The 17593-nt window shown below is 55.7% G+C and overlaps 4 protein-coding genes across 4 annotated transcripts; 2 read left to right on the top strand and 2 right to left on the bottom strand.

Annotated features, from left to right (window-relative positions):
* Positions 1–1935: 1935 nt before the first annotated feature.
* HemD/UroS (Uroporphyrinogen synthase) lies at positions 1936–2730 on the bottom strand (the record flags this gene model as incomplete). Its single annotated transcript, XM_005833933.1, has 1 exon — positions 1936–2730. One exon carries the CDS (start codon positions 2728–2730, stop codon positions 1936–1938), a length of 795 nt encoding a protein of 264 aa, XP_005833990.1.
* Positions 2731–3798: 1068 nt separating this feature from the next.
* On the top strand, positions 3799–11267 carry GUITHDRAFT_137968 (hypothetical protein; the record flags this gene model as incomplete). Its single annotated transcript, XM_005833932.1, has 35 exons — positions 3799–4268; positions 4421–4469; positions 4519–4578; positions 4644–4772; positions 4813–4890; positions 4937–5017; positions 5062–5148; positions 5196–5288; positions 5313–5495; positions 5538–5599; positions 5662–5800; positions 5880–6080; positions 6129–6215; positions 6283–6327; positions 6376–6522; positions 6810–7001; positions 7131–7265; positions 7310–7406; positions 7451–7502; positions 7549–7626; positions 7962–8025; positions 8103–8462; positions 8519–8574; positions 8617–8706; positions 8851–8935; positions 8991–9008; positions 9158–9209; positions 9320–9452; positions 9664–9766; positions 9878–9934; positions 9978–10064; positions 10243–10548; positions 10666–10797; positions 10848–11196; positions 11242–11267. The coding sequence occupies 35 exons, from the start codon at positions 3799–3801 to the stop codon at positions 11265–11267; spliced, it is 4383 nt and encodes a 1460-aa protein (XP_005833989.1).
* A 2031-nt stretch (positions 11268–13298) lies between these two features.
* On the bottom strand, positions 13299–14698 carry GUITHDRAFT_107353 (hypothetical protein; the record flags this gene model as incomplete). The annotated part of the gene is made up of 5 exons (XM_005833931.1): positions 13299–13575; positions 13869–13957; positions 14093–14171; positions 14343–14460; positions 14512–14698. The coding sequence occupies 5 exons, from the start codon at positions 14696–14698 to the stop codon at positions 13299–13301; spliced, it is 750 nt and encodes a 249-aa protein (XP_005833988.1).
* Positions 14699–15546: 848 nt separating this feature from the next.
* On the top strand, positions 15547–17094 carry GUITHDRAFT_137966 (hypothetical protein; the record flags this gene model as incomplete). Its single annotated transcript, XM_005833930.1, has 5 exons — positions 15547–16197; positions 16257–16653; positions 16703–16791; positions 16979–17023; positions 17065–17094. 5 exons carry the CDS (start codon positions 15547–15549, stop codon positions 17092–17094), a joined length of 1212 nt encoding a protein of 403 aa, XP_005833987.1.
* Between the last annotated feature and the right edge of the window lie 499 nt (positions 17095–17593).

The following is a 17593-nucleotide window of genomic DNA, read 5'->3' as shown; positions in this document are numbered from 1 at the left end:
GTTCCAGAATGTCATCAGCGTTGAATGTTTGTTGCGGGAGAGCCCACTATTGGGCTAGCCGCACGTGATAGAGGTGTGTTCTTGTTTTTTCTTCATCTTGCTGGAAGTTGTTGATAGGCCGTTGCTCGGGGGTGCAGCTGGCTTCTCGGCTGGGGCAATGGCAGCAAAAGCCTCCTTAGTGAAGGGGTGTGCTTACTTTCCAACTGAAGTCCCAACTTCAGTGAGACCTCACGAAGCATCTGCAGCTCCTTGCCAGACTCGACCCACGACTCGCCCAGGTCATAGCGGAATCGCAGAGATACCTGAGCCACAACTTCCTTATTGAGCGCCTTTGGTGTGACCGCCCCCCCCCTTCCACCCCCCCGCCTCCTCCTCCTCCTCCTCCTCCTCCTTCTGCCCTTCGCTCACACATCGCAGAACGCCATGTTGCTGCTGCTGGACAAAAGCAGGTAACATCCAAGCGCTGCTCGTTCCCTTCGTCTCATTCTCCCCAGTGATAGCGAGGTCCTCCGTCCCTCCTCGACGACAGCGCTGCCGCAAGGTCAATATCCGCTCACCAGCAACGAGCAAACTGATGAGCAAGGGGTAGATGAGGATGAATCGGCAGCTGGATACAACGATCCTGACCTGATCAGGATGTCTGACGCTTGTCAGATCCAAGTCAGCGCCAACGCTGATGCGATTGTGGAGAGTTTCTCGATGGTGAGATAGAGAAGAGAAGCGATCAAGTTGATAGGAAGAGATCTAGGGAGGAGAAGCAGGGGAAAGGAAGGAATTGACTTGGTCCTGAAGGTCGAAAGAGATGCCAAGAAGATCCTCTCTAGTCCAGCAAGTTGCCATGACTATGAGAATCGCTCGAGTCTCATGCCTTGCAGGCTCTACCAGAGAAGGAAAAGTTCTTCCAAGCATGCAAACTTGCGAGCTGCTCATGGAGAACGCGAGCATGTTCCCCTTGTGATCCTCCTCCTCCCTCTCGCTGAGTATTGCTCAACAGTCTGCGGGGGATCGTGGAGTGGAAAGAGGCGACAGCTCGGGTCAGCGACTTCATCAAGAAGCGCCACGTGGACTTGGGCAGTTCGAGAGGTGAGAGCAGACGATCTGCGATGAGACGAGACGATCTGAGTCGCTGCAGCTCCTCCAACGTCCTGCAAGCCGCCAGAACCCTCTCATGACCAGGGCGTGCAGCCCGCGGCCCGACCTCCCCACCCGCTTGCGTCCTTGCGGTGGTCTCGTCCTCTGACTCCAAAGGAGGAGGATGCAAACAAGTGGCCCCTCTGTGAGAACGCGGAGAAACTCTCGCACGAGGTGAGCAGCATCAGCCCCGATGGTTGTGACGGTTATCATTCCGCGCGACAGATGGAGGACAAGCTCAGTGCCTTGCTGCACCAACTGGTGGCGGAGGAGGAGCTGCTGGCGAAGGCGCGTCAGAGGAAGACGAGCCTAGACAAGAAGCTCGCCCTGTACGTTTCTTCCTTCCTCCCCTGAGTCAAGCTGAAAATCCCTCCAGCCTCCGCCTCGCCATGACCCAAGCAGCGAGTGAACGAGATGATGCAGTTGCGCATGCGGAGGTGAGAGCTGTGCTTGCTTGGTGCCAGCTAGTTGAGAGGAGCGAAGGCTCAGGCAGAGATCAAGCGAGCGCTAGCCCGGAAGCTCTCGCAGGGGCTTCAGCCTGGCCAAGATACCAGGAAGCAACAAGATTCGACTCAACAAGTTTATTAGTTTGACGAGACTCAATACGATAATGACAATCAAGCCTGTTGATGCGTCAACTGACCTCACCCTCTACCAGTTAGAAAGAAGTGCCAGGCCGTTCGATGTTCGTATGTACAGAAAGAAACGACAAGGCCTTCTTGTCTTAGAGGTCCGCACTTGCCCATTGAGCCACTGCCTGCACCTTCAAAATTTCTACAAATTCACCATCCTCTTGACTCATCTTCACTTGCTCCTGCTCATTTCAGCACTCTCCATCTCCTCTAGCGCATCATGTACAGCCTGTGCCCATCCTGGGATTCCAGGGCTCTCAGGCCAGAATACGTGCTCGAAGCCCAGCTCTTTGCAGGCTGAAGCACTAGTTTCTCCTATGCATGCCGCATACTGTTTGGTTCCCAGTCTCTCTGCCCAGGTCTTCACTGCACTCGGACTTGCGAGGGCGACGACAGCAGCGCTCGCAGCCATTTGCAGCTCCTGCTCCGACCATGTGGCTGAAACCGTGTCGTAGGTGTTGAGCCGTGTGACTGTGAAGCCTCTTGCCGTCAATCCTCCTTGTACCTCCGTGCGAGCCTTGGCAGACGCAGGATACAGGACTCGTCCGTTGCCCTGAGGTCCTGGCAGCTCGTCAGCCAGTGTCTTCCCTGTTGCCTTGCTGGGCATGAAGACGGGCTCGATGCCTCCCTCTTGTAGCGCCTGCTTGGTTCCCGTCCCAACGCAGGCAACCTGCAGGGAGGGCTGGGAGGCAAGCCTCCATGCGTCTAGAAAGACAGAAGCCGCTTCAGGGGAGGTCACAACTACATACTCCCAATCCTCTTTGAGAGCTGAAGGAAGAGAGTCTGAGTCAATGCCAGCTTCGAAAGCAATGCACGGGAGCTCTACAGTCCGAACTCCTTTCTCAGATAGAGCCTTTTCCAGCTTCAAGTTCTTGCCTAGTTCACGAGTGAGAGCAACAAATCGTTCTCGAGGATGCTTGATCCCATTCAATACTTTCTCCTCCTTCTTGTTGTCTTCCAGGCTCATCACATTGGTGACGGCAGGTCGACTCGATCTCCTCGTCCATGCTCGAGGTGGGAGGCTACATCTCGAGTGCTGATAGCAGAGGGATGGAGACGCTAGGGGAGAGTGAGGGGAGGAGACCTGATAGCACACAAACGCCTCTCCTCCCGCCATCAAACTCAGTCCCGCCAACACCCTCAACACCATCGCCATCGCCATGCCTTCAATTTTTCAGTCAACTTCTTACCTCTATAGAGACCTAAAACAATTTTAAAAAAAGACGTCACGTAAAAAGCTGATGTGGCTGACCGGGCCCAGTCCGATCGGGCCTGGCCTGTCCTCCGCCGGGCCCGCGGCGGCGGGCGGGCGGCCGCGCTCCGGCCTGGCGGACTCTTCGGAAACCCGACGCGTGTCCCTCAGACTCAGGCCCGGACCTGGCAGTAGTGCACAAGTAGTCATCCAGCTTGGAAGATCCGGCAGGGGAGCTCAGGGGAATGGAGCGGGCAGTTGACGGAGCATTGATCGGACGCCGCTACTGATCACTAACACTTAACTAGTAACCTGCCACTAGCATATCCCATGTATAACCGTCATAATTGTATCCGTTACTCTTGTATCCGTTACTCTAAACTCGATTTTATAACGGTTGGATGCGACGGCATGCAGGGAGATCAAGTTGAGTAAGAAGCTGGGAGTGAAGCAGAAGAAGGAGAGGAGAGGGCAAGGAGAACGACGCAGCTGATACCAGACGCTCAGCGCCTTCATGGTTGCACAAGACAGGCCTTGAGGGGTCACTTGGAACTGCACCAACTTCGGAGGTAGCTTGATACGATCTTAGGGAACTTCGTCGAAGCAATTCCATGGAGACCATCCGAGTAGAAACTCAAGCACAACCTGCATAAACACTTGATCTCGCGCTGGACGTTTCCCACGAGGATGCTCAGAAAAGGAACTCTATTGCTCTTTATCGTTTTTAGTGCCTACAGGCGGTCAAACGCATCTCAGGCCTTGGTTAGCGAGTCGTTCCCCTTGCGAAGAAGCCATCTCGAAGCAGTTCAATGCTCAGACACTTTGACAAACAATGAAGGTTTCATGTTGGAAGACGACGGAGAAGACCAAGTCCATGAACTTACCTTGTTGTCATATGCAACTGAGTTCGCAAACTCCACGTTGAATGATCGACGAGGTCGCAGGCTGGAGGCTGGCCAAGTGAGAGAGGCGGTGAAGGAGCTCTCTCTGCTCAGGGACAAGACCGAACAGCTCGAGGCTTCGCTGTCAGATCGCCTGGGACATGAGAGGGCGCTCACCAGACTTTGCTTGAAGGAGAACGACGACCCTGATTCTCTATTGCTGCCTGCTGGTAAAGTTGCTGAGATTGCAGTCAATGAGATCTATGGAGATCATGTGGCCAATGATGGCTCTGTGTACGACAAGAAGGGAGGATTGAAGAGCGTCAACAACCCAGCCCCAATCTTCGTGCCTCTACGTAATGCAAGGACCGATATTTTGGGAAACAAGTTGCTTTTGCTTTTGCGAACCTCTAAGGATCTCATACAAAGTTGGTAAGGATGTTACTTCATGCCTTCTGATTTCAACGCTCATGTGACGAGAGGTGCAGTGGTGATCTCCTGAATGATTCATCGAGGCTGTCAATTGCTTCGCAAACGTTGCTGATTGTGTTGCACTGACCACCTTCTGACACATGTTTTAATAGTTACAGTCTGGAGAATGCTGATGAGATAGTTCAGAACATACGGGATGCCGTGAGACATCGAATGCATCATCTTGTTGAGATTCACTATCTTATGTCAGAACGTATTCAGCGAAGAGGAGGCCGGGGATCTCAACCCGTGCGAAGCGCGAGACATCAAGGTTCGCATGCATGCAGATGAAGATGATTCCTGGTTGAAATGAAGCTTTTCTGACCTCGACAGCAGACTGCATTCAAGGGAATCAACGGGCAGAGACTTGGCGTGGGAGCGATGAGAGGAGGAGAACCCGATTCAGAGGATTCCTTGTTGGCTGCCCTCGACACCACGACCATTCCAACAGCCCAGCATCCACAGGTATTGAGATGATTTCTTACGGGCGTAACTGGATGGGTAGCCTTACCCGGACCTCCCGCGCATCGTTCTTCACAAGGACAAGATTCGACAATCCGTCTTCGGCACAGATCCTTGGGAGGTGCTCAACACACCATCTCTGCCCTCCTCGTCATGCCTGCAAGCAGGAACCCAATTTTGGAATTCCGCAAGATGATGATGATTACAATATGGATCACTATGAAAACAGCAACAAGACGAAGGAGGACGTGAGCATGCATTAGCTGCTTCTCCTCTTGACGTCTCTCGATAGGTCTGGCTACTAGAGGGTGGTGACATTCCGATAAGCGACACCGATGATGATGAGCCGACTCCCAAGTTCAAACAAGTGATGGAACAGGTTCAAGTGATGGCGCCACCTTCTCTTTACATCTGAAAAAATTTCAGACGTGCGAAGGCTTCAATGAGTCCCTTCAGGCCTTCTGCGACCGACAGGGCTTGGTGAAGCCATTTCCTCTCGAAGCTTTCAATCGCCTCCAAGTGATGTGTGGTGAAATTTCATAGGACCTGAAGATCTTGAATAGCGCCAGGAGGAGGCTGGAGTACATCAGGAATCTCACGGCCTTGAAGCAAGGATTTGAGAATGTCCCTTGGCATGTGAAGGAGACTTGGAGGAGGAACAAGACGGCTCGATACGAGTTCGAACGAGCTATAGAAGTCAAGCACTTTCGCCAGGACATGTTTGAGGTGTGTGAAAACATTTTATGATTCCAGCTTGACTGGGATTAGATTGGGTATCCCGAGGATGGTCCTATGAGCAAAGAAGAAGCTGCAAGGATTCTTGACCGAAGGTTTGACTTGCTTCTCATCAACTGCTGGGGCTACAGCACGATTGACTGCTGGACGTCTGTAGGGACCAGAGCGAGGTGTACCGCTACCTGATCGACGAGATCCTCCCTCTTGCTCTCATCAGCCCAGACCCCGAGCAAGTTTTTGGGCTCAACGAGACCCTAAGAGCAATCTTCTCCGACAAACCTCGCTTCGGAGGGCTGGTACTCCATCCTTCCTCTCCCTCGCCCTTGCCTGCTTGTAGCAGACGATGCATGGCGAGACGGTTGACACCTGCTACAGAACCCGGAGTTGGTGTATCCCGATGATCCCGACGCTTGGCACAACGTGTTGGGGCAAGAAGAGCTCACAGGGCAGACTCAGCATCCGCTCTACCCCCGAAACTTCTTCTACCCCAAGGGATACTGGTCCTGTCGAATCCCCAACTCCCATCCTTTGCTGCCTGCAGTGAACTCACGGACTATGCGGAAGGTCATGGAGAAGGTGGACTCGCCCTCTCCCACCCGTCAGCTCGACTCACTCCATCCGCAGGCCCGCACGATGGCAGTGAAGGTCATCGAAGAGCGAAAGAAGAAGGAGGCAGACTTGAAGGCGATGAGCGAGCGTTTTGACAACATAGTGAGCCTCCTCCTCTTCTCGCCTTCTCTTCCCTCCTCCTCTTCCTCCTCTTGTCTGACGTCCGCAGACCAAGGATCCAGAAGTTCTGCCTGACAGTGAGGAGGCACGCAAGGTGACCGTACGATCCTCCCGTGACCCGCTAACTGGCTGCTGTTCTCAGCTCGAGATCTTGCTGCGATGGAACATCACACGCACGTCTGAGCTGAACGCGCTTGTCTTCGCTTGGATCTTCGCTGGTTCCAACTTCACTGAATCCGTTGAACCCCCGACTGAAGACGACGAGCGGCTGGAAGTGACCATACCCTTAGTAAGAGATCCTCCTCATCCTGCACCTACTCTGCTCCTCTTCGACATTCTTCCCCCCCCTATATCATCACTAATTGCTCCTGCTCCTGCTCCTGCTCCTGCTCCTGCTCCTGCTCCTGCTCCTGCTCCTGCTCCTGCTCCTGCTCCTGCTCCTGCTCCTGCTCCTGCTCCTGCTCCTGCTCTTCCTCCTCCACACCACTCTTCTCTTCCTCCTCCTCCTGATCAGGATGCTGATCATCTTCATCCTCTTGGTGTTCTCTTCCCTTCCCGTCTTACAAGCTTTCGTAGAATCCGTATTGGAGGGAGAACCTTACACAGCTGCTACGGGACGGAGCAGACATCAATCATCACAACCCCGACATCTTCGACTTCACCCCCATGCATGTCGCTTGCAGCAGAGGCAACCTCTCTGTGATCGAGTACGTGCGGGAGCTGGGGGCAGACCTGGAGGGGAGGAGCGAAAATGGAGGAACACCTCTTGTGAGTAGGAAATCACGAGGGACCGGGGGGGGTGGCGAAAGGAGCAGGAGAGTGGGGAGGGGGGGGACTGGACGAGGAGGAGAAGGGGGAGGAGGAGGAGGATGGGGTGGAGACTAAGAGCTGTTGCAGCATCACTCAGCGTTTGACGGTCAGACTGACGTCGTCGGGAAGCTGCTGGAGCTCGGGGCGGAAGTGAACGCCTTGAACTCGTTCTCGCAGACGGCTCTGCACACCGCCTGCATGTGCGGCCACAACGAGACGGCGGTGAAACTTCCTGCCGCCTCCTCTTGCCCCCTGACTCCTCGCAGGCGGTCCTGGTGGAAGCGGGGGTGGATGTCAACGTCAGGGACAGGCATGTGCAAATGAGGGGAAGGGTGGTGGATGAGAAGGGGAAGGGGAGGGGTGGTGCATGCGACGGGAAGGGGAGGGAAGGCTTGCTGACGTGCAAGGCAGCGAGGGGAATCTTGCCATCGACCTCGTGGAGCATCAGATCAATCGGAAGTAAGGAGGTTCTCGTTGCGATCTGAGAGTTGACGAGGGTCGTCAGGCCCGTGTTCTACGAGGGCTTGCCGCCGGAATCTTCCTCCAAGGATCATCTCTTCTGGCTCAGAGATTTTCTTCGCTCGTGCGTCTGTTCGGCTATTCTGCTCCTGAGTCTAATTCTTCCTCGCAGTCGACAGTCCGACGCTTCTGCTCCGATGACCGACCAGTGAACTTGGAGGCTGAGCTGCCCGCCCCTCCTCCTCCTCTCCTCCTCCTCTCCTCCTCCTCTCCTCCTTCCTCCCCCCGCGTCCTTGTGTCTTCGACCCTCTGCTAGGCAGCCGGCGGCGAGTCGTCAGGCCAGCTGAAACTCAGTCGGAGCCGGCGAGACTGGCCGCATCCCCCCACATGCCCAACAATAAAATACTTTTAAACGTCAAACAGATGAATGAGAGTGCGTGTAGTGACAGGACAGGACAGGAGGGAGGAGGGGAGAGGAGGCAAAGGGGAGGAGATCATTGACAGAAATGGGCTGTTATCGATGGTTAGACTCTGATGATTGAATCCTCGTTCAGATGAGATGCTGAGGAGAAGTTGAGTGAAGGCATGAGATCGTCGCAGGTAAAGAAAGAAAACTTCCTCACAATGCCAAAGAAAAATCTTGAACAGCCGGTTGCCAACAAGAAAATGGATGCTCATACAGATTTTTCATGCTTCGTGTGCTATCACGACCATGATCAACTTGCTTCTTCTCTCGCTGATGAGATGCACGCGCGGGTTGAGGTGCTGCTCTCCAAACTTGATCGAGACAAGCGGCGACCAGCCTCTGCCCTTGCCGAGCCCGGCAGGATGAGAAGAGGAAGAGGGCTCGGGGCGAGAGCGCGGGCAGCATGTCGACAGTGGATCGCTTATGTGCGATTGAGGCGACGATGGCAGAGGCTGGAGATGAACAGACGGGCACAACGTGAAGGAAGGATGAAGGTCAGAGCGCTGCTGCCTCTTGCCTCTTGCCTCCCACCCTGCTTACTCCTGACCAGGAGGAAGCGTTTATCGTGCTGGCGGAGCATCGGGAGCACAGCTCGAAGATGAAGAGGTGATCCAGCTGGAGCTGCGCTGGGGGTCTGACGGGCGCCAGGTCGCGACGAGTCGAGGAGTCAGTCTCCTCCTACAGGTCTCGCCTCCTCGCCATCCACTGCTCCATCGCCATGTTCGTGGCCTCCAGGAGGTGAAACGTTTGCTCAACAGTCTTCTTCGCCTCCTCCTGCACCTTCACTGCCCCTGCTCGCACCCTCCTCTTCTGCCTCCTCTGCCTCCTCAATGTCCTTTCTTCTCTCTCCAGCCCATTGTCCTCGTCTCATCCTGTGGCTAGAGCTCGGTCTACCATGCGGCTCTTCCTCGAGAGTTGGTTCTGCGTCTCCTGCAAGCGCAAGTCTGCAGCGATTGATGGAGAAGCGGTCAGCTTGTTGCTGTCACATGCTGCTGACTGACATCGGCCTCGTTCCTCCGCAGCTCAAGACAGACTACAAGGTACATGTGATGATTACGATGATGAAACGAGCGATGAGATACCAGTCGAGTCTGCTCCCTTCTCGCTGTCATTGTAGTTGTCTTTGAAGTCTGTGCGGTTGTTGTTGTGGTTGCGATTCATTGACGCTTGAGATGTCTCCCTCTCTCAGAACCAACTTCACCGCCTGCGAAATTATTCGTTTCAGCAGCTGCTTGCTAGAGGTAGTATAAGAGGGGATTTCCTGCCTCGACCTCCTCCTCATGTTCATGTTCCTGCTCCTCTTCTTTATCTTTTCACCTCGTTTTCGCCTCCTTCTCATTCGTCTCTGCAGTTCTGCGATCCAACTTGCGAAGCTGCTTCCTCGGCTGGAGGGGGCGAAGAGGTTTTGACGGGGGGAGGAGGCGGTTGGCTGAGGATGAGGCAGATGAACGTCGAGTCATGATCAAGACCATTCACATCAAAAAGTGAGACTTTGAAATCCCTCGGCCTCTCCTCTCCTCTCCTCTCCTCTCCTCTCCTCTCCCCTCCTCAGCTCTCCTCTTCATTCTCCCTCGTTTGTCCTCCCTTCTCTTTTGCTCCCGCTTCTTCTTCCCTCCTCGTCCTTTCCTCCTCATCTGCCCCCCCCCCCCCTCCCCCCGCTTCTGTTCTTTTTGATTGAAGCTCTTCCTTCTGTAGGAGGAGGAGGAAGAGCCAAGTCTTCGACGCCTGGGCGCTGTTGGTTCAGGAGGCAGCTGCTACACTCCTGGCGGAGGCGAGGAGGGCAGAGGAGGTGGAGGAGGTCAACTTGCAGGCAGAGAAGCCGATCGGGGGAGTTGGCATGATGCTTGCTGAGCGACTCCTTCCTCTTTCCCTCTCTCCCTCATCCTCCCCTTCCCTCCTGGGCTCGCAGGACCTCGAGAATCTTCTCTCCTTCAAACCCCGCCCTCGACCAGCCACCAGCTTCCTGGTGTGAGACCGCGCTGCTTCCTCGTCTCCTAACACCCTGCCAGGTCGACTTCCTCCTCGAGGACATGCCTGCTGCCATGTCAGGAGCGATCGAGCGAGGAGACGTGCTGGTAGCCATCGATGGCGTCAGCGTGAGAGACAAGAGGCTAGAAGAAGTCTCTTCCCTCGTCCAGGGACCGGTCTCTCATCCCCTCCTCCCTCCCGTCTGACCCGTCACATCCTCTCCCTCGTTCCTTCTTCCTGCCCCCCTCCTCCGCGTCTCTTTGCCTCTTCTTCTCTTCTCTCGCTCGGTCTGAGCCTCTGCCTCAGGATGGCTCGGACGTCACGCTCTCCTTCCTTCGCCCTCCTGCTGCCATCGAATTCTCCGTGCGGCTCAGACGGCAGGCGCAGCCGAGCAGGAAGCAAGTAGCAGCTTCGACAGCAGCACAGGAGTCAGTCCTCCTCCTCACAGGCCTCCTAGGGGAGACTCTCTCGATCACTGAGAGTCTTTACCTGATGCTGCAGGAGGGACGAGAGGGGGAGGATGCTCGCCTCTCCTCTCACTTCCTGCAGACGAGACAGGAGGAGAGGATATCAGAGCTGCAGGAGCAGATCCTCGCGCTACAGAGAAGCATCGTAAGCTCTCCTGCTTGACCTTCCTCTTTCCATCCTCCCGCTCTCGCTCTCGCTCCTTCTCTCACTCCTCTCACTGCCTCCTCCTCCTCTGCCGCCTCCTCCTCAACGCTACTGCAGGAATCTCAAGAGGCTGCGGCCATTGTCTACCAGGGAGAGCTGCAGCAGCAGGCGATAGAGCACATGCAGGAGGTGGAGGAGCTGCGTGCGCAATTGCGACAAGCGGCGAGGGAAAGGAAGAGAGAAGAACAGGTGAGAGAGGCAAAGGGGAAAGTGAGGAGGAGGAGGATGACTAGTAGCAGGAGACGGATGTAGCAAAGCTCATCTTGAAGAGGCTGGAGCGGGAACAGGAGGAAGTTGAAGAGGAGGATTGGAGCCTAGGGAAAGGACGAGCGGCCTCCTGCTCCTCCTCGTCTATAGCAAACGACCCACTGGAACTGAGCAGCATCGGGAATACCGAAGAGGAGGGAAACAACTTGGGCAGTGAAGCAGGAAAAATGGAGAGCGAAGAGGAGGAGGAGGAGGAGGAGGAGGAAGAGGAGGAGAAGGAGGAGGAGGAGGAGAAGGAGGACCAGCTCCGTCAGACCTCCTTTGAGATTGAGGAGGAGGAGACGATGGGAGGGAAGACGGCGGCAAGAGATCCAAGAGGAGGTGAACGCCTGCCTTCCTCCTCACTTTGCTGACTTGTTCCTCCAGTGCTGGTCGAGTGCTGGCAAGTTTGACGCCTCTCAGCTCTTTGCTCCCTCGATATTCTCCCTCCCTACTTGTCCCTCCCCCCCTCCCTCGTCTTGCTCCTAGTTTCGTCTCTCTCCTCCCCTCTTGTTCTCTTGCTCCTTCGGCGCTACTTTACAGCTTCAATAAACAAACAACTTGGAATACTTGGCGTGGACCTCGTCGGTCGAGACTATCTGCGGCAGAAGTTTGAGCGGAGCTCAGAGAGGGAGAGGGGAGGCGAAGGGGAGGGAGTGGATGGGGAGGAGGAGGAGGAGGAGGAGGAGGAGGAGGAGGAGGAGGAGGAGGAGGAGGAGGAGGACGGAGGAAACGACGAAGACAAGAGACGGAGCAAGGATTCTGAGAGGTGCGCAAACCTTGCCCGAGCTGTCCGTGGCGAAAAATTGTTTGGCCTTCTCCTTCTCAACATGTGGAGAAGGTTTGAAGAGTGCAGGGTTAACCTGTTCGATGAGTGAGGAAGAGGAGAGAGGAGGAAGAAGAGGGAGAGGGAGGAAGGGAGAAGAGCCTTACATCTTTGCTGCGCAGCAAATGATCACGAAAAATTTCATCTGTCAACATCTGCGAGGACCAAGTGAGTGTGAGAACGAGGGGGCGGGGGTAAGGAGGGGCGGGCAAGGGGAGGAGGCATGAGGAGCCGGTCGGTGACTTGACCTTCTTGTTGTTGTCTGCGTTTCTTTCCTCCTCCTCCACAAGGTAGGGAGTCTGATCCTGAGGGAAGCCGTTGAGCGATCGGCGATGGGGAAGGGAAGGGGGGGGAGATGAAGAGGAGGAAGAGGGGAGAGGAGGGGAGAGGAGGAAGACGAAGACAAGGAGAAGGAGGGGGAGGAGGAGGAGGACGATGACGACGAAAAGGAGGAGGAGAGGATGACGAGGAGGAGGAGGAGGAGGAGGAAGCAGATGATGAAAAGGAGGAGGAGAGGATGACGAGGAGGAGGAGGAGGAAGCAGATGATGAAAAGGAGGAGGAGAGGATGACGAGGAGGAGGAGGAGGAAGCGGATGATGAAAAGGAGGAGGAGAGGATGACGAGGAGGAGGAGGAGGAAGCGGATGATGAAAAGGAGGAGGAGAGGATGACGAGGAGGAGGAGGAGGAAGCGGATGATGAAAAGGAGGAGGAGAGGATGACGAGGAGGAGGAGGAGGAGGAAGCAGATGATGAAAAGGAGGAGGAGAGGATGACGAGGAGGAGGAGGAAGCAGATGATGAAAAGGAGGAGGAGAGGATGACGAGGAGGAGGAGGAGGAAGCGGATGATGGAAAGGAGGAGGAGAGGATGACGAGGAGGAGGAGGAGGAAGCGGATGATGAAAAGGAGGAGGAGGGAATGTAGGGAAGGGGGGGCTCGAAAGCTCACTGGGGGGAGGGATGGGAGACACCAAGACTTGAAACGAACGTCATAGGCTGCAACCGAATGTCAGCTCGAGCTCTCGAAGAAGAACAAGAGGAGGCAGCGGAGAAAGGGAGAGGGGTAAGGGGAAGGAGGAGGAAGAGAAAGGGAGAGGGGAGAGGAGGAGGAGGAAGAGAAAGGGAGAGGGGAGAGGAGGAGGAGGAAGAGAAAGGGAGGAAAAGGCAGTGTAACCCGGAACGGGTGACGCGATAGACTTGCGGTGAAGGGAAGAGTCTCGAAGATATTTATCCAGGTTGAGCGGCTGAAGGAGAAAAAGGTGAGAAGGAGGATGGGAAGGCGGAGGAGGAGGAGGAGGAGGAGGAGGAGGAGGAGGAGGAGGAGGAGGAGGAGGAGGAAAGTTGTAGAGAGAAAGCGAAAAAGGGGTTATGACAGGGAGGGAGGAGGGAAGGAGGAGGGGTTATGACGGGGAGGAGGAGGGGTTATCACTCTGGGTTTGCTGTTGAGGTTGAAAAGTTGTGGAGCCTCCTGAGCGACGGCGAGGTGAAGATCAAGACCGTGATGCCCTAGACCCTCGATGAGAACCTGCTTGCCAACTCAGTTTACTCCCCTCTCTGCTGCATCCCCCTCGTCGTCTTCTGCCTCCTCGTCCTGTGTTCCTCAACCTCGACCTCCTCATCCTAATCGTCATCCTCGTCCTGTACCTCCTTGTCCTCGTCATCTACCTCTACCTCCTCTACCTCCTCGTCTTCGTCCTCGTGGTCGCTGCCATTCCCCTCTCTGCAACCGCTGCCCTCCACCACCTCCTCACCAGCTTCTTCTCCTCCACTTGCGCAGCTGTGTAGAGTTTCATCGCGTGCTCCGAGGGAATGATCTGCTTGCGAGGCTGAGCCGATCGAGAGGATGCAAGGAAGCGAAACCTTGTCGTTGCTGCCATGGACGAGGAGGAGGGGGCAGCTGAATTTCCAGTCACGCTCGAGGGGAGGGGGAGGATGAAGGGTAGGGAAAGAGGGAGGAGGAGAAGGGGAAGGAGGAAGTGGAGGTGCTGCTGATGATGGTGGTGATGGTGGTGGTAGCAGGGGAGGGGTTGGGAGGAGTGAGGGGTGTCGACAGTGTTGATGGAGGGAGGGGGAGGAGAAATACTGGGTAGCGAGGCAGGTGGAGGTGGGGGTGGAGCTGGGGATGGAGGTGGAGATGGAGGTGGGGATGGAGGTGAGGGTGGAGCTGGGGATGGAGGTGGGGGTGGGTACCGGACGAAGGGGATGGTCTCCTCCGATGGGAAGATGTTGATCAAGTCGGCAGTCAACCACGAGGTGAGTGAGCCTGCGTGTCTGCGCACCTGAGGGACAAGTCAGTGCTCCTCCTCTCCCCTCTCGCTTGCAGTCAGTGCTTCTCCTCTCCCCTCTCTCTTGCAGTTCTCCTCTCGCTCGCTCGCTCGCTCGCTCGCTCTCCGTCCTCATCCTCTCTGTCTCACCATGTCTCTCACGGACGTGTAGGGGCTGATGAGGATCAAGCCCCCGCAGCGGACTTCTGCCGCCATCCTCACCGCTGGTCTGCGAACGAGACGATGAGAGGCAGGGACGATAAAGGGGAGGGGAGGGCGAAGTGGAGAGGAGAGGAGTGGAGAGGAGAGGAGAGGGGAAGGGGGGGGACTGCAATCGAGCAAGTTCCGACGGATTTCCCTTGGACTCAAGGCAGCAGGAGGAAGCGGAGGTCAGTTCTACCCTGTCCCGATCGATCGCCCCACGAAGATGATGTGGGAAGGGTCCCATTGCAGTCCGTGCACGGCAAACTCATACGCTGCCCGGATGTTTCTGTTCACACTCAGCTCATTGGGTTGACCTACACGGGACGTCAGAGGAGCGCAAGGGAGGAAGGGGCAGCGAGTCGCACCAGGTGCCATGCCGTAGCCCGGGTACTCGGGGATGATGAAGTGAACGCCGAGATGGTCGGAGATCCACTTGCCGGCTTCATGCAGGATACCGACATCCTCGCCGTTGGCATGGCAGTAGATGGCGAGGCAGGACGCGTGCTCCTTCTTCTCGGAGGTGGACGCCAACGACTCTCCTGGGATCAGCATGCAGGGAACGACATTCCCTTCCCGCCCCACCACACAGATCATCTTTCCTCTGAAGTTTGCCCATGTGTAGGACGATCTCGGAGCAGGGAAGAGGAATTGATTTAGAATGCTGGCGACAAGGAGGAGACGAGCCGGGCGGCAATGCGGCGAGAGGAGAGAAGCAACCAAGAGAAGAGGTCAGCAAGACGGAAGGAAGAGGGTGTAGTTTACCTCGTTTCTTTGCTGAAGGAGTCAAGACCTCCGAGGATGATTTCCGACATCGATCAGACAGTGCTTGTTTTCCGCTTCTTCCAACTGACACTTGTAGTACGACGTGCGCACGAAGACGGCAGGACCTACAGCAAGGAGCCTCTCATCTGCCCGAGGGAGCTTCTCACACGTATTCCTGCTGGTCGCCGAATCAGGTCAGTTGGAAAGTTTCAGCTGGGGTTATTGCATTCATTTCTTTCCTCCAACCTCCCGCACCCCTCCCTACCTTCTAAGGGCGAACCTTGACCTTCTTTCCTCTTAGCAGCCTGTCATTCCTTAAGACCCTCGTACCTTCTCTCTCCTCCTCCCTCCCTCTCTCCCTGGCTTGGTCCTCCTCCCCTTCCCCTCCGCTCATAGCGTAGGTCATCCCTCACGGCGTTATCTCCGAGAGCCCGTTCTGGGCCCCTTTCGGGAAGCTCTCCCAAATCTTATTATGAAATTCCAAATTCTCACATATAGTCTTCATACATCCCGAAATCTTCTTCAGTGTCCGATCACCACGAGCCACTGTAACGGAATTGTCAATTGTCGTAACGTCTTCCCTGCCAGAGCCCTCTTCCCCTCACTGACCAGCAGGTGCGCCCATCCAAAATGGGGCCATGCACCAACTGCTGTGCCTCCTCTCCTCCGCCTCCTGTGCGGCGGCGATGATGGCTGCCTCCTCCTCCTCCTCCTCCTCCTCCTCCTTTTTCCTCACCGCCGCCTCCTCCTTTCATCCCACCGCAAGCTTGCAACCCCTAGCATTCGTCTCAGGATGTTCCATTCTAGGAGGAGGGAAGGGAAAGGTCGCAATGGTGGGGAGGCTTGCACAGAGGCATCCAGTGCTCTCGCCACGGACAACATGTGAGAAGATCCAGCTTGTCATGATGAGCAGTGAAGACGGGAAAGAGAGGAAGAGGAAGGAAGTCCCTGCACATGTCCAGGACATTCTCAAGCGGGAACTCAGGGAGGATGTGATGGAACATCCTCCTCGGGTCTCGGACTTCAAAGGTCTGGGGATGGAGAACAGGACGAGGTATCAGCTCATTCCTGACACTCTCTACGTCAGAGGCATCCCTTACTCCATGAACGACGACGAGCTCCTGAAGCTCTTCCAGGGTTTCAAGGCTGTCTCCGCCAAAATAGCTCGCGACAAGGCGAGAAATTCGACGTCGCTCGGGTTCGCGTTCGTCAAGTTTGTGTCCATGGAGGAGGCGAAGAAGGCGTTGGACTCGCTGGACCGCAAGGAGGTGACGGTAGAGGAGAAGACGGTGGAGATTCGCATGTCGTACGCCATGCAGTCGCCCAAGAAAGGAAGATGTCCTCCAAGCAAGGAAAGCAGCTCGCGGCACAGGAGGTCATGCGGAAGAAGCAGGAGATTGAGATGAAGCGAGGATCTAAGGTCATCGACTCGTGGGACGAGGTGCCGAGGAGGTGGAAAGTGATGGCGGACAAGGTGAAGATGAAGAAGAACTCGATGGTCGCCGATGACTCGTACGACGATGATCGAGCCTCCAAGGCCGTCGAGGAGTTCCTGGCGCGAGGAAAGATAGAGGAAGTGTCCTTCCAGCAGCATGTCAAGGACTCAGAGGAGACGCTGGGGATGGAGGGAGGCGAGATCCTCTTCGACCTCGACGAAGATGACGAGGACGAGGACGAGGACGACGAAGTCTGGCAGTTCGTGCCGGATGGAGATATCACTGACGTGAGGAGCGGGAAGGACGTTGGTAAGGCAGCGGAGGGAGGGAAGGAAGCTTGTCTGATGTCACCCTCCAGAAACCATCGAGGACCTCGAGGAGGAGCGAAGGAACTGGGAGGAATACAAGAGGATGCAGCGCTTGAACAAGGACAATCTCAAAGATGCGGTAACCTCCGCCCTTCCCCCTCGCTCCTCTTCTTCCTCGCTCCTCTTCTTCCTCCCTCTCTCACCTTCCTTCCACTCTCTGTTTCCTCCTCCCACTGCTAGTGTCCGTGCTCGCACCTTCCTAACTCCTCGACTCTTCGCCTGTTCCCTCCCTCCCTCTTGTCCCTGCCTTGACTCGCCTACCGCAGAGCGACATGAAGCCCTCGGGCGCTCTCCGATCAGGACAGAAGAAGGTGCGGGAATCGACAGCTAGACGGCACTGACGGCATGACAGATGAAGACCTGGACGAGGGAACAGGAGTGAAGGACGGAGGAGTAAGGAGAAGGAGGAGGAGGAGGAGGAGGAGAAGAATGAGATAACGAAGAAGGGCAAGGGAGATGATTGAAGAGCAGAGGCGTGTTGGAACTGAGAGGGTTTATTTCATTCTACTCGCCTCATTCCTTTTCTCATGTTGGCGCCATTTGAGCTCCCGCTTGTTGTGCTGTTTGTAAAATTAAACTCAATGCAAACGATGAGCCTCAACGAGGGACAAAAGTGGTGGGGAGGCTAAAGGAGAGGAGGAGAAGGTTAAAGGGGAGGAGAGGAGGGGAGGAGGGGAGGAGAAGTTTAGAGGGGAGGAGAGGAGAATTGAGGAGGGGAGGGGAGGAGGGGAGGGCAAGGAAAATACAACAGTGGCCACTGCCTCAATGAAGTTCGCGCGAGGATGAATATAGGGAGTGGGGCTCAGAGGAGGGAGGTGAAGCAACGAGATCGGATGAGGGTGCAGGAGGAGGAGGAGGAGGAGAAGGAGAAGAAAGAGGAG

Source organism: Guillardia theta, assembly GCF_000315625.1.
Source record: "Guillardia theta CCMP2712 unplaced genomic scaffold GUITHscaffold_28, whole genome shotgun sequence".
NCBI lineage: Eukaryota > Cryptophyceae > Pyrenomonadales > Geminigeraceae > Guillardia > Guillardia theta.
Note: the sequence above shows the minus strand (reverse complement) of the source record. Positions and strands in the feature narration are given on the sequence as shown.